Here is a 24420-nt window from a genome sequence, read left to right on the forward strand (position 1 = left end):
TGGATGAATGAGTGAGTGGATGAATGGATGGGTGGATAAGGGGACAGGTAGATGACAAATGGAGTGGGTATCATGAAATAAAGATAGACACTCCCCTTCCACAGTTACATTGAGATAAATCTCATATGAAGAATTCTGATGTAACTGGGATGGGTCTTTCATTCTTTCTTTCCCCTCCTCAGCGACTGTGTCTTCATTTACCCCTTTCTTTCTCCACTTACTCTTTCTTTTCTTTCTCTTCGTGCTCCTGTGGCCTCTCCTTTTAAAGGAAACATTAGTATAACATAAGACTGGAGCATATATCTTCTTAAACTGGAAAGCAGATGAATGGAAAGTGTTGTATTTGATCTAGTTCTGTTCAGACGCCCCTTCTACAGAAAATCTAGTCTCATGACCCAGAGGCATTCTTGAGGAGTCAGGAGTGGAGTGACCTGGCTTGGGCACCCTGTCCTCCAAGGCATGGTTGAAAGGAAGGCTTTACAGAAGAATTCTCAGGACAGAAAGGAAGGGGGTGGGGAGAACTGTTGTTTACCAGACAGATGTCAAATGTGAGCCCAAAGGGACTCCCTGCTCATCTACTTCTAATCTGATACTCAGATAACAGTTTCATCTCACCCTTTGTGGCCAGCAGAGGGACAACTCCTGTCCCCCAACATGAGCTATTTGTTTGGCAAAGTAACTGGGATAAGAGGAGACATGATTGAAAGCAGTTCCTGCAGAAATGTTAACATTCCCACTGGTCTCTGGAGTGTCGCACCAGGCAGGGCCCATCACTCAAGTGGGCCACAAATACTGGGACCCCAGTCACAGCAGGGCTTTCTCCCTGCTCCAGTGGAAACTGTTGTGCCTGGGGGGAGGCGGTGGGGTGGGTGCTGCGGTGGGGTGGGGTGCTGCGTAAGAAAATTCTATTCTTTGTCCCTCACCTGGGGGCCACTTGAAGATAAAAGACATGCCAGGGACTTTTACCAGGTGACCGTGACTTTCCTTGCCTGGGGGGCGGGGCTAATGGGACAGCAGACTCTACCACCTTCCGGGTAGAGTTCCCTTGTGTTTGGACAAAGGGGTACCTTGTCTTCACTGAGGGAGCCCCGTCCATCTCTGAGCTGCAGCAGGAAGAAGGCAGTGGTTGGCCTTAAATAAGGCCCTTTCAAAGCTCATTCCAACGTGCCTCTAACAATTGGCTTCAAGTACAAGCAATCTTAGCAAACTCCTGAAATCTAAGCAGAGTGCAGGGCTGCTGGGAACTGTTTTCTTCAGAGCAGTGACAAACACTGGGGGCTGTGGCCTCCAGGCTGGGCCTGTGGAGCCTGGGTAATTAAAGCCAGAAAGTCAGATGCAGCAGCAGGCTTGGGGGTTGTCAGAGAGGTCCAAATGAGAGGCCTAGCTTTGGGATACCAAAGGAGTGTTGTAGAGTGATCGGCCTTTCAGTAAATAGCCTAGAAGCGTCCTTGCGCATTAATTTGTTTGGAATTATCCAAGCCCCCACAATCCTTTGTAGTTAGAGCAGCAGAAGACCTACGGACATCCACCTCAGTACCTGACATTCCTATACACACTGCCACACTCACACCTGCAGATGCACACTCAGGCCCACTCACCGATACTATATCATATACAACAGCCCCTTCACACACTCAGGCCCACTCATAGATACTGTATCATATAACACACACACAGGCATAATCACAGATACCATATCATATAACACACTCACACACACCTAGGCACACTCACATATTCTGTGTCAACAACACATATACATTCAGCCCCACTCACTGATACCATATCATACAACACACACAGACTCAGGCCCACTCACACAGATACTGTAATATGCAAACACACGCTCAGATAACATAAAGTGAAAACACACTCAGCACACACTCAGGCACATTCACACAGATACCATAATGTACAAACACACTTTGCCAGGCACACTCACACAGATGTTTTGACATGCAAATACGCTCACATACACACAGGCACACTCACAGATACTACAACAGGAAACACTAACACATGCTCAAGCATGTTCACACAGATATTCTACATACAAACACACTCACACATTTAAGCTCATATTCTCTCTCTCCCTCCCTCCCCTTTCTCCCTCCCTCTCTCCCTCTCTCCCTCCCTCCCCCCCCTCTCTCACATACACATACACAAATACACAAAAAGATGGAGTAATTAGAGATGAAAGTATAGGTAACTCAGTAAGAAAACTTTTGTTGATGTTTGGAAAGAAAAAAAACTCCTTTTGGTCTAAATAGTGCTGGATATCACCATCTAGTGTTGGGGTGCAGATCAGTGGCTAGGCCTATGCTCTGCATGCACCTCACTTTAAGAATGTAGTCATTTGAGCTGGGCAGGGTAGCACACATCTTTAATCCCAGCACCCAGGAGGCAGAGACAGGCAAATCTCTGTGAGTTCAAGGCCAGCCTGATCTACAAAAGTGAGATCCAGGACAGGCACCAAAACTACACAGAGAAACCGTATCATTTAAGTATAATAGGAGAGTGTCTTTTTCTTTTCAATTTTTTTTCTTTCTTCCTTCCTTCTGTATCAGTGAAAAACTAAAATTGGCAGGCAACAGAAATAATCAACAGGATTTTGCAAATAGACACACAGGCCTGTGTAAGGAGAGGGGTGAAGGAAGGCAGTGCTGAGCCATAGAGGATGGAAAATTACTGTGGAAAATGAGGTATTTGAATATAGACTAAAAAGAGATAGCAGAGCAGGCTAGGGGACAATGTCCTGATTACTCTGTGTTCTTGGGCTTGTATTCATTTGATTTTTGTGACGCTGAGGACCAAATCCATGCTGGCCTGGACCTTTTCAGAAGGCTTATGGTAAGTACACTCACTCTCAAATGGCTCCACCCCCAGGTTAATGGAATGGACATCAGCAATGTCCCTCACAACTACGCCCTGCGGCTCCTGCGGCAGCCTTGCCAGGTGCTGCGGCTCACAGTGCTTCGTGAGCAGAAGTTCCGCAGCAGAGGCAATGGACAGGCCCTGGACTCCTATGGACCTCGGGATGACAGCTTCCACGTAATTCTCCACAAAAGCAGCCCCGAGGAGCAGCTCGGCATAAAGCTGGTGCGCAGGGTGGATGAACCTGGGGTCTTCATCTTCAACTTGCTGAATGGTGGTGTCGCCGACCGACACGGCCAGCTAGAGGAGAATGATCGTGTGCTGGCCATCAATGGACATGACCTTCGATTTGGCAGTCCAGAAAGTGCAGCTCATCTGATTCAGGTGGGTCAGAAGTCACCCTAAGATCCAGTCAGAAACATCCTCATGAGCAGGAACACTTAGACCCTTATCATGTGTGCCCTGTGAGCCTCCCTCTAGGGAAGTCAAGAAAGGATTGGTAGTTTCAAGGCTACCGTCCAAGTAAGAACCCAGTTGCTGGCCGGTGGCAGTGGCACATGCCTTTAATACCAGCACTCGGAGGCAGTGCCAGATGGATCTTTGTGAGATCTCTTGATAAAAGCGAGATCCAGGACAGGCACCAAAACTACACAGAGAAACCCTGTCTCAACAAAACAAAACACCCCCATTGACACAAATGGTGTACCTCAGGTTGGTCATGACCTCTACTGATAGTCTTACAGTATATGCTTGTTCTCTCTCTCTCTCTCTCTCTCTCTCTCTCGCTCTCTCTCTCTCTCGCTCTCTTTCTCTCTCTCTCCCTCTCTCTTCCTCCCTTCCTCTCCCCTGTCCCTCTCTCTCCACCCATTCCCCCCTACCTTTGTCCTCCTGTTCTGCTTTGCCTCTATTTTATGGTTACCTGCCAATCTAGAAAAGTGTAGTGTAGCACATTATATTCTAAAAGTACCTAAAACAATGCCTAGCAAGGTTAAGCACTCAGTGAATATGTGCTTATTATATGTAATTATTTAACTAATAAATTAGTCAAATTAGAAACAGATAAATATATATATAATACATTTTGCTCACTAATTCCATCTCTGAGGGATCTTTTTTGTCAAACCATTTATCACAAAAACCAGATCTATATTTGTTTTTTGCATGCTTTTTGACCCTATGACATAATCTCTTTTTATCCCTTTGACTTTGCTCAGTTATCATTAGTTGAGCAACCTCTCTACACTAAGCAGTGCCCAGTACTCTGGTGAATGAGGTAGCTATGGGTGCTTGCTTCTCAGAGCTTGAAAACCCCCTGATTCTGTACAACCAAGAAGGCAGAGCTAGACTAGAAAAACAGATAAGATGAAACAGTCGTACATGAAAGGGAAGCCCCCTCCTTTTTTTCCCTTCAGGAAGACACTATCTTAGCTTAATTTTTTTTTCCATCTTTAAAACCTTAACCTTAAGGGGGATTGTCAATATTTTTCACATTGCACTTGTTAGCGCCCTCTGCAGGCCACCCCGTGCAACTCCCATCCTGTAGCTCTTGGCCAACTGTGCTTTCGCAACAGGCAGAAGAAAAACTGTTATGTTATTTGGAAAAATCTTGATTACACATGGCATTTTACTCTTGAAGATTAATAACAGAAGAACATGTTTTTCCCCGACAAAGTAAATGTATGAAGTAAAATCTTGCCTAATAGTGGGAATTCCTTACAAAAATCCCTTTGCTTACTAAACAAAGCAAATCTGCTTTATAAGCAGAAAGAAAACTTATTTTTCAGAAAGGCTAGGGCAAAGCTAGTTGGAAAAGAAACGTAAAAAATTAGATGCTGTAGAAAAAAAAGCTAAGCAATAGCTTGCTGTCTCTGAAAAGTCGATTTTATTTATGTGATACTCATAACACATACCAGGCTGCAGGGATTAAACTCAGTACCCTTCAAAGATTGAGACTCAAATCTCCACCCAGCCCTGGCCGTTGGCTATGCTGCCCATGTGTGTCTCCCCCATGAATCACATTTGCCTCACAAAGAAATTCCAAGACAACATCTCCTCTTGGTCATGTTCTCTCCCATCAAACTACACTTGTTTTTTCTTCCTATGTTACTTCAGGGAAGAGTTATTACAGGGCCACAACTGTTCTAAATTGGACCAACTTTACATATGTTGAGCCCCTCACCTCCGCTTGTTCAGCAGCAGCCTGGGCAGACAAGTCCGCAGAGTTAAGACACATGGAGAGTCAAGGCCTGTTAAGAGGAAAAACCTTAAAGAGATAGACACCTCCTGCATGGAGCAACTGACTTCTTAGCAGCTTAGCCAGGACCACGTGGGTCTCCACCATTGTTAACTTCTCAAGCTTTTTGAGCATCCTTACTAGAATAACTATATAGAAAACAACCTTTTTTTTTTTTTTTTTTTCCCCGAGACAGGATTTCTCTGGGTAGCTTTGCGCCTTTCCTGGAACTCACTCTGTAGACCAGGCTGGCTTCAAACTCACAGAGATCTGCCTGCACCTGCCTCTGCCTCCCAAGTGCTGGGATTAAAGGCGTGCGCCACCACTGCCTGATACAAACTCTTTAGAACTATCTGATGTCATACTTGAGATAACAGATCAAAGAGATAACAGATCAAAGAGAAAAAAAGATGTCTCAACATCTGTATCCCAGAGTGCCAGCATATTCCACCCAGTTATCACCACAAGAACCTGTGAATTCTAAGAGAAATGCTTATTTTGAGGAATTCCCATCTACATGCAATTCTAGATTAGTTAGTTATGTTTGTCTAGGAGTTCAAATAAATACAGTCAACAAAGAAAACAATTGTGAATTTCAAATTGAGTAACCCTCCATGCTCTTATCTAGCTAGTAGCTTTTTCTCCCTCTCTTCCTCTTTCTCTTTCCTGTTTTCTTTCCTTTCCTTTCCTTTCCTTCCTTCCTTCCTTCCTTCCTTCCTTCCTTCCTTCCTTCCTTCCTTCCTTCCTTTGTAACTCCAGAAACAACAACAAAAAAAAATTCAAATCAGCATATTGAGGTTAGGGAAAGTAGGTGCATTCAGTAATACTGCCATATGTGTGACTTTTTTTGTTCCTTGGATGAAATACTATTTAAACATACAGTTACTTCATCAAAGAACTGAAAGTCAGCCTCTTCAGAGTTTTAAAGAGAATGTGATAGGGCTTCAGACAGAGCCCAGAAGTAAACAGTGCCCTGCTCATATTACCTACATTTACTTTCAAGATGGGATTCCAGCTCAGGAGTGGTGATTCATACCTGGAAAGGAAAAAGCAGAACTTGTGTGGGAACTTAAACATTCAAGTCCCTGGGAGCCAATAAGAACTGTCAGTGAAATAAGACCTGCTAGATCTGTGTGTGTACAGATCAGCACAGCTCATATGGAATCTAACCCCTGCTTCCATAAATTGTCTTACCAGGGCCCTGTAGTCAATTTAGCATACACAGACTAAACTTAAATCTTCTTACACTCAGTTCTCAAAGCCTGAAAGATTCCTAAATAAGACTCAGAATTCCCTGTTTGCTCAAGAAAGCGAGACTTGGAAAGCAGTACAGCCACTCAAGTTAAACTCTATGCGAAGGAATCTTCTGTTTCTGTGCAGCTGTACACACAAGGGTTGAAGGGCCTGGAAACCCCGCTGCCCTTTTTCCAGTGCAATATCCCCTCCATGCTTATTCCTTTACCGTGGAAGAGAAATCATCCCGGGAAGAGCAGCCTCCTGTTCCCTGAAGAGAAGAGGAGCTGAGGCAGAGGAGTGGCTTTGTCTGTTGACTCAGCCATCAGCAGACTCAGGGACTCTGTTGTTGGCATCTCTATGACCCTGCCTAAGCCACCAGCTGTATTGCCATCACCACTCACTTTCTTATTCCTAGAAGATTCTGTCTTGAGGGGAAGGAAGACATGATCAAGAAAACCCCTATGCATGGTGGAAGGTGAAGCAGGAGGCCGCTGGCCCACCTGCTGCTTCTGTAGGTCCCCCGCCCAGCTCTCACCTGCCTGTGTCAAGGCACGGCCCTTTCAAATATGCATCTCCTCTGGACCCAGATTGTGCCCAGGGTCTACCTGCTGCACAGAGCACAATTATGATAGCCAGCAGTCAATTCGGTCCCCACCCCCACGTCATGTGTTTGTGCAGAATAACCCTGTGCAGCATGCCAGAGGAGATGGAGACTCCTTCAAGTCTATAAAGCCAGGACAAAAACACAGCAGGTTAAACCCATGTGAGCTATTGCTCACTTGGTGCACACCATTGATGCCAGCACTCCTGCAGAGGCCATGGACCTCTATGCACTGGTCTACATAGTGAGTTTCAGGCTAGTCATGGCTGCACAGTGGGACCCTGTCTCAAAAACCACATAATTTAAGCATAGAATATATATATATGTGTGTGATATATTATAACCTATATATACATTATATATATTATATATTGGGGTATATATATATATATATGTGTGTGTGTGTGTATATATATATATATATATATATATATATATACATATATACATATATATGTGTACACACACACACACACACACACACACACACACACATCCCCAAAGAAGTGCAAATGCCTTATTCAGTTTCAATTTTCCTTACAAATAGAGGTAGCCCTTGGCTGGATGAGAAGCTTACACTGTCATGTAGAGGTTCTCTGTCAACTTTTGCTCTGCCTGTACTTAGCACTGGCCTTCTTAGTCACCATTTCCCATTTCTGATGAGCCCATCTCCTTCATATATGTGGTGTGAAACCAGGAATCATTCCTGCCTTCATCCTTTCTGTACCTCTACCTTGTCTCCCCTTTCATGTATCACAGTCACACCAGTGGGAATAAAGGCTCTAGTGCCCGGGACCTTTTCTCAAGCCTGCCTCCAGCTGCTCCTGAGAGTTAGTGCCAAGACCAACCCATTAGCCTACCTCATATCTCCAATGCTGTGAAAGAAAGTGCACCGAAGAGCCTCCCTGTGAACGATTCACGAGGTGGCTGGTAAGAGCCACAGGGCCAGCCTTGCAGAGAATTTATTTGCAAGTAAATTGATACCAGTGTTATTTATTGGGGTGCTGGTCCTGCCAAGGCTTCATTCTCGAGCCAGCCCTTGAAAGCCCAGTGAGAAATGTGTGCTCACAAACGTGAATGAAATAGTTCGTGCAGGTGGCGCCTTGGCAATTGGGATTTTGCCTGTCGAGTTGAGTCGTGTATAACTCTGCAACATTCACATTTCTTATAAAGTGCTGCTCCAAGCATGCACTGCTCACTGTCCAAGATGAACAGGACACTGTTCCAGCCCAGAGCAAAAGCTCTGCCAACAGCCTTCTCAACAGTGGAGTTTCCCCAAAGATAAGAGAGCAAACTCAGTTTCTGTGATTGAGGTTTTTGACCTGAATGTTCATTGCTTCTTATCTTGCCATGAGTTCTGCTTCAGAGAGTTCTGATAACCTTTTAGTGAGGCTTGCAGTCCAGAGGAAGAGATACAATTATTGCAACACTCTCTTCCAAAATTGAGCACAGTTGGTGATGCCATAGTTCTGTGTTCTGTGCACTGTGCATTTCTTCATGGTGTGTTACCTGGGTGTGTGTGTGTGTGTGTGTGTGTGTGTGTGTGTGTGTGCGTGCGTGTGCGCGCGTGCATGCAGGCAGGCACCTGTGCCATTCTGATGTAAGCTTCAGATGTGGTGAGGGACCCCAGGGAATCGAAGACAGGCTAGCAAAAAGGCACATATGCACTGACTGAGTTAGTTAGGGCTGTGCATAAAGGAAAAGAGGCTAAATTCAAGCTTCCTCTATGGAGCCATTTGGTGGCATTTTCTACCACAGATATGGAATGAACAGCTCACCTAGTTGACCATCCATTGTGATATTTATAATACTCTTACTACACCCCAGCAATTGTATTAAAAATTAGTCTAATTTATAGCCGCCCACTTGATGACCCCCGAGTTTCAAGAGAGCCTTTGAATAGAGAAATCAGTGTGAGGAAGGTTTGGGCTGGTCAGTGCTTTAGACAATTGTGAGGACCTAACTGCTTTGGCAGAGCTCTTGGTACTTTAAGGTCCTAGTTCCTAACAGGGAGAGGGAGTCATGTGCTCTGAAAAGGAAGGTGGGAGAAGTGGTCTCTTAGTCTCTGTGACTGCTAGGAAACAACGTCCCCTGAATGGAGTGCTTTATTCATACGAACAACAGAAATGCATGTCTTACAATTCCAACTATCAAGATATGGGCAGGTTCAGTATCTGGAAATGCCCCCTCTCACTTAAATCTCTGTGTGTGATGTATGCATGTATGTGTGTGTGTGTGCATGCATTCATGTGTGTGAGTGTGGGTATGGACATACCACAGGAAGCATGTGTCGGTCAGAGGACAACCTGGAGTGTTAGTGCTTAACTTCCACCCTACTTGAAAGTTTCTTATTGTCTGCTGCTCCATGTGCCAGCCAGCTTCTCCTGTCTTGGCCTTCCACCTCATCCTAGGAACACCAGGATTTCAGATCCTTGCTACCTTTCCCATCTTTGGACCTGGTGATCCGAACTCAGGTCCTTGTGCTTGTGCGGCTGGTTCTTTATCCACTGAACCATCTCCATCCCCAGGTGCCTTTTTTATATGCAGTATCTTCTTCTGGTATCCTCATGTGCTGGAAGGAACAAACTAATCCCACTCTTGGGGACTGAGTCAAAGGCCCACCTGGTAATACCATCACCTCAGGGGTTAGGATTTCCACAGATGAGGGGTACACACATTCAAACCATAGCCAGTGAAAAGCAAACATCTTGATTCCCACTGTCTGAGCTAATGGAGACAAGCAGGAACTGCCTGGCCCTTCTTTTGTGACCTGACTTTCCACAGCCCCATACCCATGCAGGAAAGAGACAGGCACATCAGTGTCTGTTTCTGCTGCAGTAAGTAGTCGAGACCTGGAATGACAAGGTGAACTATTAGACCTTATATTTTTCCATCTTCCTGGTTCCCAAACCTAGTTTTGCCCAGCTACCTTTCTAACCAAATTGATTCCATGTCTCTTCCATTGCCAATGTTCACTGAAGTAATGGGAGGGTCCATTTGCCATTTCAGTTTCGGAAATCAGCCTTGTTCCTATGAGTTCCTCAGGCCTAGTGTCTCCTCTGTCTGCCCTGCAGATCTGAAACCTCGGGCACTGGCATGTCTGGCTTCTGATACCTGCAATCAAGGACACAGGAAGCTGACCTATGGCAGAAAGCTACAGTAATTTCCTGTGTGGAATAAGCCTTTCCAATAAGCAATACATTTGCTATTCTGAATCTTCTGCTTAAGTACATAAGGATCAGAATTAGTGGTAGTCATATAAAAATGGTCAAGGTGATGGCTTTAGTCTGGCTGTCATCCCTGTATTCCAAAGGTTCAATGCCTGAGTCTCTAAGACTGACATAGTATTTTCATTTCTCAGGTTCAGGGTTGCTGCCTCTGACCCTGTTTCTCTTTCCTTCTGATCATTGAGTTAGAACTGATGTAAACAACTTCACACTATGCACCTTGCTCTGTTCAGAAAGGCTTTCAGTCATGCTTGTCTGCAGCAGAGCTCATCACTGTACATTAGCAAGACCTAACGGTGTCTCTTCAAAGACGTGCATGAGTCAGACCTTTCTTAGGGTTTTTCTTGAAGCCATGGTTAGTCCCTGGTTTCAAGTTCAAGGAAATAGTGTATGCTTTTGCCAAAGTAGAAGCTGGGCAGTGACGTGAGAAATCTAGGGTGGGGGCTAACAATATGGCTCAGTGATTAAGTGTGCACACTGTCCTTACAGAAGGCCTGAGTTCAGTTCCCAGAACCCACACCCTGTGGCTTATAACTACCTGTACACCAGCTCTAGGGAAATTCAATACCCTTTTCTGGCCTCAGAGGACATCTGCACTCACATGTACACACCCACATACATATATGCACATCTTCACATAATCAAAAATAAATCTGTTTTAAAATATATGTCCTTCTAGTGTTGGCCACATTTTTAAAAATGAAGAAATCTATTTTTGGTTGTGAGCCTAGCCTTTAACGGCTGAGCCATCTCTCCAGCCCTAAAAATGAAGAAATCTAGAAGGGTTGGTGGTGGACCTCAATGGTGGAGTACTTATCTGGAATGCTCAGAGGCCCTGGGCTCAGTCTTCAGCACCACATAAGAAAGGCTTGACACTTTATTCTTCCATTAAATAAAAGTCAAAATGAAAGTGGTATCCTGGTAAGGCCCTAGAGCCAGGTCTATGCAAGTAGCTAATTTAATGTCCTCTTGTCCAGGCCAGTGAAAGACGTGTTCATCTCGTCGTGTCCCGCCAGGTTCGACAGCCCAGCCCAGACATCTTCCAAGAAGCTGGCCGGATCAGCAATGGCCGGTGGTCCCCAGGCCTAGGGGAGAGGAACATGGCTTCAAAGGTGAGGCCCAGCCAGGCATGGCTGCAGCTCCTACAAAGGGTTATTTTTTGGGAAAGCTGTATACTTGGATGTCTCTAAGGGTTATCTCTGGACTTTGTCATTTTAAGAAGTGCTATTCATGAAATTCAAAGGCCAAAGTCCCCATCTTCATACTTGGGAGGTGACAGGTGTCTCTCATCCAAGCAGGAGTGAGGAGGTGCTGTTGGGGGCAGGGGTTATTAAATTCCAGCTTGCAGTCCTTCTAAAGGGACCTGATTCTAGCCTAAGCCAAATGCATGTCACATTTTAACCAAAGCTCCTTCTGCATAAGGATTGTTTTCCATTCACTTTGAAATGCAATGAGAAGTTTGCTTGGTTTCTGGTTTTTGAGTTTTCCAACCTACCTGGGAATGATGATGATTCCCCTGCTGTTTTTAATATTTTTGTGTTTGTACAGGGGACTAGGGAGATACCTATAACACTTGAAGCCCATGGGACATTAGGGAGGGCAGTGCTTAGACAAGCCAGGAGCGCGTGTCTTGTCTTACAGCATTCAAATCCAGAAATTAAAAACAAATTATTATTCATTTATTTTGTGGGTCTAGGTGTGTATGTATGTAGACATGTGCTATGGTACATGTGTAGAGGCCAGAGGACAACTTGTGGCAGTTGGTTCTCTTTTTCGTGCCATATTGGTCCCAGAACTTACACTAACATCATCAGGTTTAGCGGCCAGCTTCTTTTACCGACCAAGTCACCTCCGTGGCCCCAGGACAAATTTCAACTACTGTGGACCCAGCAGAATGGATCTGTGAGGAGAATATGTCTCTCCACCTTCCTTTTTGCAGCCTCCCTTCAAGAGAGGTGACTCCGCCCAGTCTGTGCTTATGTTTGGCTTCTATTAGATGCAAGGTCTATACTTCCTTTAGACGGTTGTCTAATCAACATGTTGTCCACTCCAGATTAAGAATCCTATGACCTTGGTTTAGTATTCTGTCATGATGATCAGCTTCTAGCAGCCACTTTCCCTGAGAGCTGATGTCATTATGTTGTTACTAAAAACAAACAGAGCTGGAGAGATGGTTCAGTAGTTGAGAACATTTGTTGTTCCTGGAGGAGAATTTCCATCCCCCAACCCACCCCTGCCATGCCAGTTGTTCCCAGCACCTTACAAGATAGCTCACAATTATCTGTAACTCTAGTTCCAGGGGATCCAGTGCTCTCTTATCTCTAGGGGCACTGCTCATACATGGTGCAAAATACCCATATATAAGCTGGGTGGTGGTGGTGCACGCCTTTAATCCCAGCACTCAGGAGGCAGAGGTAGGCGGATCTATGAGTTCGAGGCCAGCCTGGTCTACAGAGCAAGATCCAGGAACGGTGCAAAGCTACACAGAGAAACCCTGTCTTGAAAAACCAAAAAAATAAAAAATAAATAAATACGTACGTACATACATACATACATACATACATACATACATACATACATACATACATATATATAATAAAGCAGGCAGTAGTGTCGCATGCCTTTAATCCCAGCACTCAGGAGGCAGAGCCAGGCAGATCTCTATGAGTTCGAGGACAGCCTGGTCTACAAAGCGAGTTCCAGGAAAGGCGCAAAGCTACACAGAGAAACTCTCTCGAAAAAACAAAACAAAACAAACAAACAAAAAATCAGTGTTTAAAAAACAACCAAACACCCTTATATGTAGGCTATCCCGGAACTAGGATGAAATGAATGAATGAATGAATGAATGAATGCCTTTTTCTTCCACATTCGGCCATAAGTTGAGTTTTTTTGCAGAAAAAAATTCTCTGCTTTGTATTCAGGGAGCCTGAGATCACCTTTATTTTAAATCTCCAACCAGGTATGTCTCCACAAACCATTCAGTTCCATATTTATGTATGGGAAGCAATCTAGACAGAGCAAGTACACCCTGCTAAAGAATTTTATGGATTAAACTCCCTGGTACCTTCTTCCAAATAAATAGAGTGTTTAAAATTATTCTGACAGTATTCATTAATATCAGGCTATATGCAAGATCTTCAAAAATCTTACATAAAGCTAGTATCTAATTAATGAATTTAGTTGAAAAAGTAGAACGTATCATATTTTCATCCATTAAACTACTAGCAGTGAGGCTTTATAATTACTTCTCCCTGCCTGCTGTGAGCCATGGAAAAGCCAGGGCAGTCTAATTGGATCTTTGCTGTAGCCCTGTGTCGTGTGTCTGAATTCCTAGAAACATACTGGGAAACCAGTTACTCTTGTTTACACTTCTACCTGCCTTCTGAAAAGCCCCCACCACTCGAAAAGTGACGTACGGGGCCATTTGATGATTTGGTCTTTAAGCTGATGTAGGAAAACAACATGGCATTTGAAAATAGGAGGAGTTTAAATGCTTCCAAGATATACCAAAGAAAGTGGGAAGAGCAAAGCTATCTAGTTGAAGAGTTAAGCACTAAGAGGCACCGTCTTTAGTCCTGAAGTCCCCTGTGTGAGGGAGGAAGGGGTACGGGACCAGAGAAGTGTCACCGGGACACATTAACCATAGCCTGGCAGTGATTTTATATCAAGCTATAGGGTGCATGGGTAGGCCCTGATGCTCTCTAGGTGTCTAAAACGTTTGATGTTTTAAACCCTAGGTAAATGTTTTAAACTATAAATATTCCATAGAGCTTCTTAGTGGCCCATATTTTTTAATCATCTTGAAGTGTTTCACCACAGGTCAGATTTTTAAGCATTAGGGAGCAATCCAAGGTCTCCAAAGTAGGGAGTGAGGAGGAAAGACAGACAGAAAGGATTATGCCTGTCATGCTCTCCTCCTCCTGCATCACGTTGGGCAACTCAGGGTGAGGAATTTACTGAGAGGTTTGGGTTTCTCCATCACTACCCTCAGTCTCTCTCACACAACCCTCCTTCCCTCTGGTGGAGAAGACAGAAGGCCATCATAGACACAGGCTATGTGTGGTCCTGGTGTTCAGCCACTCAGTTCAGCAGAGTGTATTGCTCAGTGCTGCCGAGGCTGTTTGGAAAGTACCAAAAATGGGAAAGATGGATAAAACGGGTCAGATTTCTGCATGCGTGTGCGTGTGTGCATATTTAGAAATATGTGGGTGCATGTGCATGTGTGAGTGTGTGCACGCAGAGGCCATAGCATGGCATCAGGTGTCCTCCTTGGCTGGTCTCTACCATATTTACTGAGGTTGGGTCTTTGGCTGACGAAGAGCTTGCCTCTTACCTTCCATTTGCTCTGTGGATCCCTGAACTCTGGATTACATGAGCCGCCATTTTTACATACCTGGCTTTTATAGGAGGACTGCAGATCCAAACAATAGCTTTCAGACTTGTACAGCAAGTACTTTAGGCACCAAGTCGTCACCCCAGGTCAATTATTTTATTCTTTTACTTTAAACATAGACAAGCTTGCTGGGCTAGCAAGATGGTGCAATGGGTAAAGGCCTTTGCTGTCAAGCTTGTCAGATTGCATTTGATTCCCGGGACCCATAAGGTGGAGCAAGAGAACCAACTTCTGTAAGTTGTCCTCTGACCTCCACGTGCATGCTAAAGCATGTGCCCCCCCCCCAAAACCTCCACACACACAGTAAATTTTAAATATGAAAAAATGGACTAATATTCGTGAATCATGAAGGTGACCTACCACTGTCAAAAAACAGATGCCTCCCTTGAGAGATTTGGGATAAGGTTCACTTTGTAAGCTCCAGATTTCTACCATGGTCTTCAGGCTGTTCCCTTTCTATGTTTGCTATTCCATTTTGAAATGCAAACTTTTGGAATCTTTGACTCTGTTACGTGCTGGTTCTCTTGGTGTGCTCTCTGGGACACACCAGGCACCACCACCTTATTGATGCATTGAAAAATGTGTGCCTGTGGAAATGCCTCATGAGTGCATGTGCCATGTTCTTTGTGTCTGTGCCTTCAGCCCCTCCAGCCTGCAGCCACTTGTCATGAGAAGGTTGTAAGTGTCCGAAAAGACCCCAGCGAATCTCTCGGCATGACCGTTGGAGGGGGAGCGTCACACAGGGAATGGGACTTGCCTATCTATGTCATCAGTGTTGAGCCCGGAGGAGTCATAAGCAGAGATGGAAGAATAAAAACAGGTACAAAATGAAGAGGATGAAGGTGCTGGGGTGCCAGAGCTGGCAGCTTGCTGAGTTAGGTAACTGCTCTCTGAATCGAGGAGAAGATGAGAGAGGGAGCTGGCTGTGATGGCTGTGCATACAGGATGAGCATGACTGTAGCTGTAGTCCCGGCTCACCCCTCTTAGTGCATGTGAGTGGGCATGAAGCAGCTTTGATAGGAAAGCGAGAGCCCCTAGACTTTCTGGGCTGGACAGGCAGTCACTACACCCAGGAGCCAAGTTACTTCTAAGGCATCATTTAGTTCCATGCATTCTAATGGGTTCTTTGCCAGTGGTGAAACTGATTTATGAATTGTGCCCTTTTGTGGGATAAATGAGTTGACAGATGTGGATTCAGTGGTATAATTAAATATCATTGGAGGGACTCGCTCATTGGTGAGAAGTGGACCTCTGTTGGCCACTCCTGTCCACATGCCCAGTCCACTCCTACATGAAGAGAGCTATCCAGTTTACCTCTACAAGGATATCACTTTCAAGTACATGCGGAGGCTGCCTAGGTAGAGGGATTGTGCTTTTTAAGAGCTCAGATTTAAGAGGAAAAAAAAGAAACACATTTTTTTCAAGTACAGTCAGTCTGCCTGATGAGCTGGGGTAGGGGTGGCATGGGACAGGATTTAGTCAGACAATCAGAGGGTGCTTCTTTTTGAGTCAGTAAGCATTTGAGGCCATCCCCTGTTGTTTTCCTACTGTCTACAATGATTCTGTGTGAAGATAAGATGATGTACAAGATGAGGCACCCCCCCAAAACAAAACAAAACTAGAGGAGATAAATGAAATAGAAATCAAGGACAGGAAGGCATCTTTTAATATCGTTTGCTGTCTGGCAAGCACCCGGGTGGAGAATGATGAGGTCCGACAAGAGGAGATTTAATGAGAGAACTTGTGGCATGTGACACACAGGAGCAGTTTTGCACAAAGTAGGCACTTAGCTATTGCTAGATCTGCACAGCCCAGGGATGCAGTAACTAGAAATGGTACCTGCTTTCCATCTCTGTGAAAGCCCGAGTTCAGGCCTAGTCTTTGCTCGCTCTGGGCTCCTGTGCCAGACACTAACTCCTGTTTCAGTCCCTGTTTGTTGGTAACATCCACACACCAGGCTCTGTGTAGGCACCGAAGCCCTTTGTCCATTGCTCTCACTGTGTGCTAAAGAAAACAGGAAATTCAGACTAAAACTGGAGAGAACTCCCAACTAGACATTCCCATGTGCTCTATTTACCATTTGCTAAATAAGACCCAGCCTCATGTCAGTATGAGCTCAAGAGACACACTTCTCCTCACCCTGTCCACATGCCCAGTCAGCCTCTGTCCTTTCACACACGGAGAAGAATCCCATTTGCACTCACTGAGGATGCTTCTGCTTCTCTGGCCTCAGGTGACATTTTATTGAATGTGAATGGGATTGAGCTCACAGAGGTCAGCCGGACAGAGGCCGTTGCCATATTGAAGAGCACATCTTCCTCAGTGGTACTCAAAGCCTTGGAAGTCAAGGAACAGGAGCCCCAGGAAGACTGCAGCCCAGCAGCCCTGGACTCCAACCACAACGTGACCCCGCCTGGTGACTGGTCCCCATCCTGGGTCATGTGGCTGGAATTACCACAGTGAGTCCCAATTTAACACCCCTATGATTATATTTCTGAAACCACTCTTTCACTGTCTTGGCCTGATTCATGGGCACGAGCATCTTGCTAATAAGAACCAGTCTTGTTTTCGGTGCTATCTGAACTAATTCTGTCTTCTGTTGGCAAATGAAAATCCACATAGAAATCTTGGGGTGGGTGTGAAAGTCTAGATGGAGAAGCTTCTAGGTGCTTTCCTGAGTTTTCAGAGTCATCAGGTGGCTCATGTGGCAGGGAGTTCAGCTGACGGCAGAAACACAGCCTGTGTCCTCACTCACAAGCTGGGCTCTGCTCAGGCCAAGTTTCATCTTTGCGTGAAGATGATGGAGAGCTGCAGCCCAGCTGTGGCCTCACTCAGGCTTCTAGAGGCTCTGACTATACATATACTATACATATACATATATACAGTAGGGCACTGCGGCTTCATAGTGAAGCATCTGGTAGTTGGGGATTCTTCTCAGGGCATCTCTCTTCTGTGACTCTTCTGGAAAGTGCTTTAGGGAAGCAACTGGGTTGCCATTTACCGAGGTACAACTGGAGCCTTGCAATGAACTATAAAATGACCTAACCCGATGACTTCAGAGGAGGATTTGGAGACAGCCCCAAAATGGCTACGTACATGAATTGTGACTATTCAAAGGACAGAAAAAATTGATGTCTGCTTCTCTGGACCAGAGCAAAATCTACTGGTCTTTAGATGGTTGCCTCTGAAAGTGTAGCTTAAATGTTAAAAATGGTGTCACTGATGATGGATGTACTGGAGTAGGATGAAATTGTGGAAGCAGGCAGGGTATTTGGTTTGAAACATTTTCTTGAAGGTAGAGGTAACTCTGATTGATTTAAATACAACCAGCCTCAAATACAAACTGGTCTAGATTCTCTTTGGAGTCTCCACCAGTTGGTACATTACTTTTTAAATCAGTAGGTCTTTGAAAGTCCTTAGAGAGTGGAACACTGAGCATTGAGGCCATTTAAGCACTTTACCTCTGGGCCTAAGGAAGAGGCTATTATATTGAGTAAATTTTCCTGTATCTATTTTATGTGCATTGGTGTTTTGCCATGGGTTTCAGGTCTCCTGGAACTGGAGTTACAGACAGTTGTGAGCTGCTGTGTAGGTGCAGGAAATTGAACCCGGGTTCCCTGGAAGAACAGGCGTCAGGGCTCTTAACCACTGAGCCATCTCTCCAGTTCTACATTTTTCTTTAAAAAGAGATTTTGGAACTAAGACTCCCAAGAGCATTTGCACCTTTTGTTGGAAAGCTCCCATGTCATTCTCCTCACTGTCCCTGTGTCTGAGGAGAGAACGCCAAGCCCGTGTCTCCTCCCTTCTCCCATGAGCCACCTGGCATTGGCAGCAATTCCTTGCTCTTTCTGGGGTGTCTAACTCCACTCATTCCCTCCAAGTATGAAAGGAAATGTCATGTGATGGCAACACAAGAAGACAGGGTCTTCCAGAACCTCGGAGCCTTTTCCTATCCTCCCTTCCTTCCCCCTCCCTGCAATATTTAATGACATGATGGGCAGGTCAGAGGGTACCAGAGCAGAGGGAGCGGGAATTCCTTATCTGTCCTTTTCCAGACCTTCAATGAACTCCACAAAGGTCACCAGCATTATTAACATTTTGAGTATTTTTCCTGGGAAAGACTATGTCAGAGGTTGGTCCTTTCTGCAAAAGGCTGGCAAGCTCGTGCTTGGCGAGTATGGGGCCTTGGCAACTGCTCCCTCTACTGCTGTAGCACGGAGGCAGCCAAAGACCATGGCAAATGAAAGCTTGTGGGCTTGGCTGTTGCTCGATGCCCCCTGGTCTAGATAGCAATGTCCTCCAACACAACAGTGGCCTCTGAGTTCTTTTGTTCAAAGCTTTTAAAAAAAATAAAGAAACACAGTCATTGATTTGGGGCGTGATGATAGTGCGCCATCAACGTCTACTGCCGGCAGGGACAGGTCAAACTGCCTATCTGTGAAGCCAGGTGGCAGGTTAGGTGACTGCCACACTACTGTGTCACCCTTGTTCTTTAGGGATGGCACCTGCCATAGTCAGGGTCAAGCTGTGTGAAGACCAAGCGGTCTCGTTCCCTTCCGCCACATGTGGCCGTCCCTTTCCTTGATGGTCAAGAGGCTGTCCTGCTGCTTCAGCCTGTCAGGGACTCTAGATGTGTGCTATTGACACCTGCTCTTTCATTTTTTTTCTAGACTGTTTCAGCTGTTTCCTTCTTTTCTGGGCTTGTTTTTATCAGCTCTTCCGCTCCCCACTGTTCAGTCATACGGCTGTTCCTTTGTGACCACTTTCCTTTCCAAGTGCTTGCTTCCCTTCTCTTCTATCTACTACCCTTTTCCCAGTGTGCCATCTTTAACTTTCTTTTCTCCCTCCTTCCTCCCTCTATCCTTCACTCTTTTTCTGTGTGGGGTTTTTTGTTTTTTGTTTTTGTTTTGTTTTGAGACAGGGTTTTTCTGTGTAGCTTTGGAGCCTTTCCTGGAACTCACTCTGTAGCCCCGGCTGGTCTTGAACTCACAGAGATCTGCCTGCCTCTGCCTCCTGAGTGCTGGGATTAAAGGCATGCACAACTACTGCCCGGCTTCACTCTTTTTGAGACAAACCAGGCTTGCCTCAAACTTGCAGCAATGCTCCTGTCTCTGCCTTCCAAGTATTGGAATTATAGGCATGTGTTTCCATGCCTGGCATCATCTTTGAAATCTTCTCTGCACTGAGCTCTTGCTGATTACATAGGGCATTGCTGCATAGGTATTTTAAATCTGATATGATTAGCTATCAATTCATATTCTAAGGAGGCATTTCATTTGTGTAGCACTTGTCTAGTGAGTGATTTTTCCTTATTTCTTTTCTGCTACCTCTCCTCACCTGCTTTCTTGTGTAGCATTATTAACTCCGTTGGTTCAAAAATCTTTGAGTGGGATAATTTTTTTTTTTCTGAGTAGCTATCTGCTGAAGGCTGATAAGACAAAGGATTGGTCATATTCTAGGCACTATATCTGTTTGGTAAAGGGTTTGTGCATTCTCCTAAACCAACTGAGGTCAGCCTAGCAGGCTCTTATGACATGCTGCCCTACCCAGGCTCCTCTTTCCCACCTGGCTGTCTGCTTGGGTTCTCTGTCTTCTCTGTCAAGCTGAATTTAGGGAAACCTGTCTGCCTACTTCTGGTGTGGTTAGAGCAGGCCTTCACTGCAGCTTTGCTGGATCTTCTCTGCTGTCATGGCCTCTCTGCCAAATTTCATCTTTGATGCCCTTTGGCAGCTCTACTTCACACATGATAGCTCTTCATTTTGCCTAAGGTCACCTCACTTCCACTTCCAGGTTCCCTAGTCTATTTGATAGTGAAATTTCATGCACAAAGGGACCTTGATCTTCACTCTGCCAGACTGAAACTTGATACAGTATCCAAACCTGACACAACCACAAGAACACTGGCATTTTTCAGGCCTCAGTCCCGGCTTGCTCCTGTCCTAGGCACTGCGGTACTCTCAGGGTGTGAGCTCTAGTAGTATGATTTCAGTTGCAGTGGGGTGTGGGCTGGGGATCCACTCACACCTCTAATCTTGAGTGCTCAGAGCCTCAAGAAACCTAGCTTTTCCCTTACCAACACAACAGCATTGTCTTACATGTCTCTAGTCATTCGAGGTAAGTGATGTCATAATGAGGTAAGAGATTCCAAACGACACCTTGGCAAAATGCAGTTTACCTGAATTGTCGGACTACAAATAAACCTTTAAAATACATGCACAAAAATGTTACAAATACATTTCACCTTTCACTCAACAATATACGGTATTGCCCAGGTACCTAAGGCCCTCCTGCAGTGAAGAAGTATGTGTCAGCAGGCCTAGAATCGTGAAAGCCATAGCATTCTATCCTGAGATGCTGGGCATCACAGAGCAAGAATGTGGCAGAGGGCAGCCCTAGGATGCTATGCTGGCATTGCCTGTGTGGATGGAAGCAGTGGGCGTCAGACTTGGGCAATGGCAAAGAGTCTGAGTCGGTGATAAAGAAGCAGATAAACAAGTGTGTTATTAATAGTGCACTTGTTGATAGCACAGCTCCAGACACTCTGCCAGCTATGCTAATTATCAGCTGCCATTCAACAGGAGACTCAGAGAACACCGATGACATTTTACTTTGTTGGCTCTCAGGGCCCACATTCCACATCTGGAAGTCTTTCAAAGCATGCTCTCATCTGGACTAGCATGATAGAAATATGCATTAACTCACTTCTCTTCTTGCCTAAGAATTTAACCCTTTCCTTTCCTGAGGCCCCTAACATATTTTAATTTAATCAGGATTATTGTCAATATTGAATGGTAAGGAAACAGGCATCAATATTTTTTTTTTCTAGCTAAAACTTTTTGATGCTTTCATCACAAGATAGGTCCATTGTGCTGGTACATCTAAGCCATGCAGTCTAACAGTAGCCAACGAGCAACTGATGTTTATGAGCCCTGAGTAAGAGCCAGGGTCCCTTCTGAGGTCTTCACATGGTCTTCACACTTCCTGGAGAATCACAGGCTCTGTGACTCAGTAGAAAACTAAGGCTCAGGGCAGTCATGTGTCATGCTCAGGCTGTATGGCAGAACCACAAGCTGAGCATGCCCTTCTCAACTTAGTCTAGGATTTTAATCACGATTCATTAGAAAGTTGCTAAGTCTTTGTCTTTTTGTTTTCTACCATAAAGCAGCAAGTTCTGGAGGAGCTCACATAACATTCCTGCACAGGATAGCACAGATCCCTCTCACGGTTGCCGCTTAGGTAGCCTATGATTTCTAGTAATTTCCCTTACCACCTTTCCTGTGTGATTGTAAAGTCCCATTAGTCAAGTCAATGGCCACATCATTTCAGGAGCAAAGTCATTTTTAAAAATGTATTGAACACTTGCCCCCAAACCTACCTATATTTAGTATGTAAAATGATGCATTTTAATGTTTACTATTAAGGAAGGACCTTTCAAAAGAAAGAAAATGTCCCATATTTCTGAAGATCTGGAACAGCTGTTGAGTAAACATTTACTAATGAAATAATGAGTCCCTTATGTGCTAGGAAAACTTTTTATAGACTTCAGAATCGAGAGGACAAGTAGGTATCATGACAAAAGTATCTATAGCTGCCGTGGATGGTCCGCAGATCATTTACTAAGTGCCCCTTTGGAGCAGACTTTTTTTCTTTTTTCTTTGTTTACCCCCAGTGGATAAGATGAGCTCCTTGCCTAGGTGGCTAAAGAGGCACTTTGCTCGTGACATGAAGCAGAGTAGCAGGGAGAGCAGTCAACACAGGGGCCCAAAGGGAGGTACAAAGCGAACCTGACCCAGGAGTTAGCCACAGAAAGCAGCTCTGCATTATACCCAGAGTTGAAATTAGTGGTAATATTTACAAATGAGTTAGGGCAAAAAGTTAAAGTATCCGAACAGGCAGGGCTAACAACAATTTCAAAAGAGGATAGAAACTGGTTACATGGTTAACTTTCTGTTTACAAGATAAACTTCATCAATTGTTTTCTCAAACTCAGCCATTGTTGTTCTTCCTCTATAAATATATTTGCTTAGACAGTGCTTTGGACTTGTGATTCCAATATAAAAACAATGGTGAACACGGTTTTAAAAAAAAAGACATAGGTAAAATTAAAACCAAAGTATTTAAAATTAGTTAATTCTCTATGGATAAAATCAATCCTCCGTAGTATGGTGAACACATTCATGATCTCTGGAGTTTGACACCATGGGAAAAAAAATCGTACAATCAATCCAGCTTGGCTGATGGACTCAGTTTACACTGTGAGGCTGAGCTTTTGTTTTGGCATTTGTTTTTCAAGACTCAGTGCCTTCCTTGTCTTAGTATCCCTCTGACTTAAACCCAGGCAAAGCAGTGTTTCAAATGCTTTATTGAGTAAACTGACATAGGAGGGAAATTTAGAGGAAATTAAAAAAAGATTTATATGTTTAAGTGCTGTCTTAGGGTTTTCATTGCTGTGAAGAGACATCATGACCACAGCAGCTCTTACAAAGGAAACACCGGGATGGCTCACTTAGTTTCAGAAGTTCGGTCCATTATCATCATGACGGGGAGCGTGGTGGTGTGCAGGCAGACATGGTGCTGGAGCACCTGAGAGTGCTACATTTTGCACGCAACAGGAAGTTGACTGGAAGTCACACTGACAGAACCCTGAGCAAAAGAGACCTCCAAGGCCACCCCGACAGTGACAAGGCCACTCTTCCTAATCCTGCCATTCCCTTTGGAGGCCATTTTATTTACCACCACCACAAGTGTTTGCCTGTCATGTAGATACGTGTACCACATGCATGCTTGTGCCTTGGGAGGTCAGAAGGGGGTTATTTGGATCACCTGGAACTGGACTTACAGTTATGATCCACCATGGGGGTGCTAGGAACTGAACTTGGGTCCTCTGGAAGAGCAGTCAGTGCTCTTAACTGCTGAGCCACTCTAGCTCCAGAGCTTTGTGTCTTGAGCAGCTCAGGACTTCTCATACTCAATTTATTCGCTGGAGTCAAATTTGTCGGTGAGCCTAACCATAACCTCACCGGGAAGAATGACCAAAGCCCTTGCCATTCCTTATGCCAAATCTCTCTCAATTACGCCTAAATTGAGAGAATGAGCTCAGAGTAGGAAAAAAGCTCACATTTACATCCAAGGGGTAAAGTCACTTAATCTCAAAGGTCACTGATCAAAACCAGCTGCCAGGTTTTCCCAGTGGGGGATGAAGTAATGCAAAGAAAAAAGAGAAAAAGTGAGTCATCAGTCCCAACTATTCAGCCTCACTGAGAGGTTAACATAGTGAGATTCTGCGGCTGCAACAAAGGCAAATAGAGTTAAAGGCAAATAAAAGGGTAGACCATGGGGACCTTCTTCAATGGATGCTACAGGACAAGTATTCTGTATATTCACCGATATCCCCCAATGCCACGTGCATGATATATACACAATCATCTAAAAGCTGATGCCTTCTCCACTATGAAGTCTAGGAAAACACACTTATAATTAATTAATATTAGGTTGAAAACTTTAATAATTTTAGATAGTTGTGTTTATAGATGAGCAAGATAAAATATTTGGACAGTCAAATAAGGCCCATAGAAATACTTACTGAAAAAACAAAATACAACACACAACAATGGTCCAAAGAATGGGAAGCATTAGTTCCGGAGACTGTGCTATATAGTTATGGTTTTTTTTGGAGACGGGGTTTCTCTGTGTAGATTTGCACCTTTTCTGGAACTCATACTTACATGCTTTAAAGGGTTATGACTGGAAGATTTGATCACACCCCTGGACAGGAATCACCTAATTACTACTTTTCTACCAAAAAAACTGGGCACATATCCAACAACAACCTATAGGTTGCAACCCCTACAAC

General features: G+C 44.6%; 1 protein-coding gene across 2 annotated transcripts in view; it reads left to right on the plus strand.

The window, feature by feature from the left end:
* Lnx1 (ligand of numb-protein X 1) overlaps positions 1-24420 on the plus strand; it is an 84860-nt gene that overhangs the window by 57111 nt on the left and 3329 nt on the right. The window contains exons 5-8 of one of the 2 annotated variants that reach the window (XM_036201291.1): positions 2887-3258; positions 11149-11283; positions 15210-15387; positions 16801-17026. In XM_036201291.1, the coding sequence (XP_036057184.1) occupies positions 2887-3258; positions 11149-11283; positions 15210-15387; positions 16801-17026 (911 nt within the window). The remainder of the gene's footprint in view (positions 1-2886; positions 3259-11148; positions 11284-15209; positions 15388-16800; positions 17027-24420) is intronic. The other variant, XM_036201292.1, reaches the window with a different exon arrangement.

Source organism: Onychomys torridus, chromosome 10 (assembly GCF_903995425.1).
Source record: "Onychomys torridus chromosome 10, mOncTor1.1, whole genome shotgun sequence".
Lineage (NCBI taxonomy): Eukaryota > Metazoa > Chordata > Mammalia > Rodentia > Cricetidae > Onychomys > Onychomys torridus.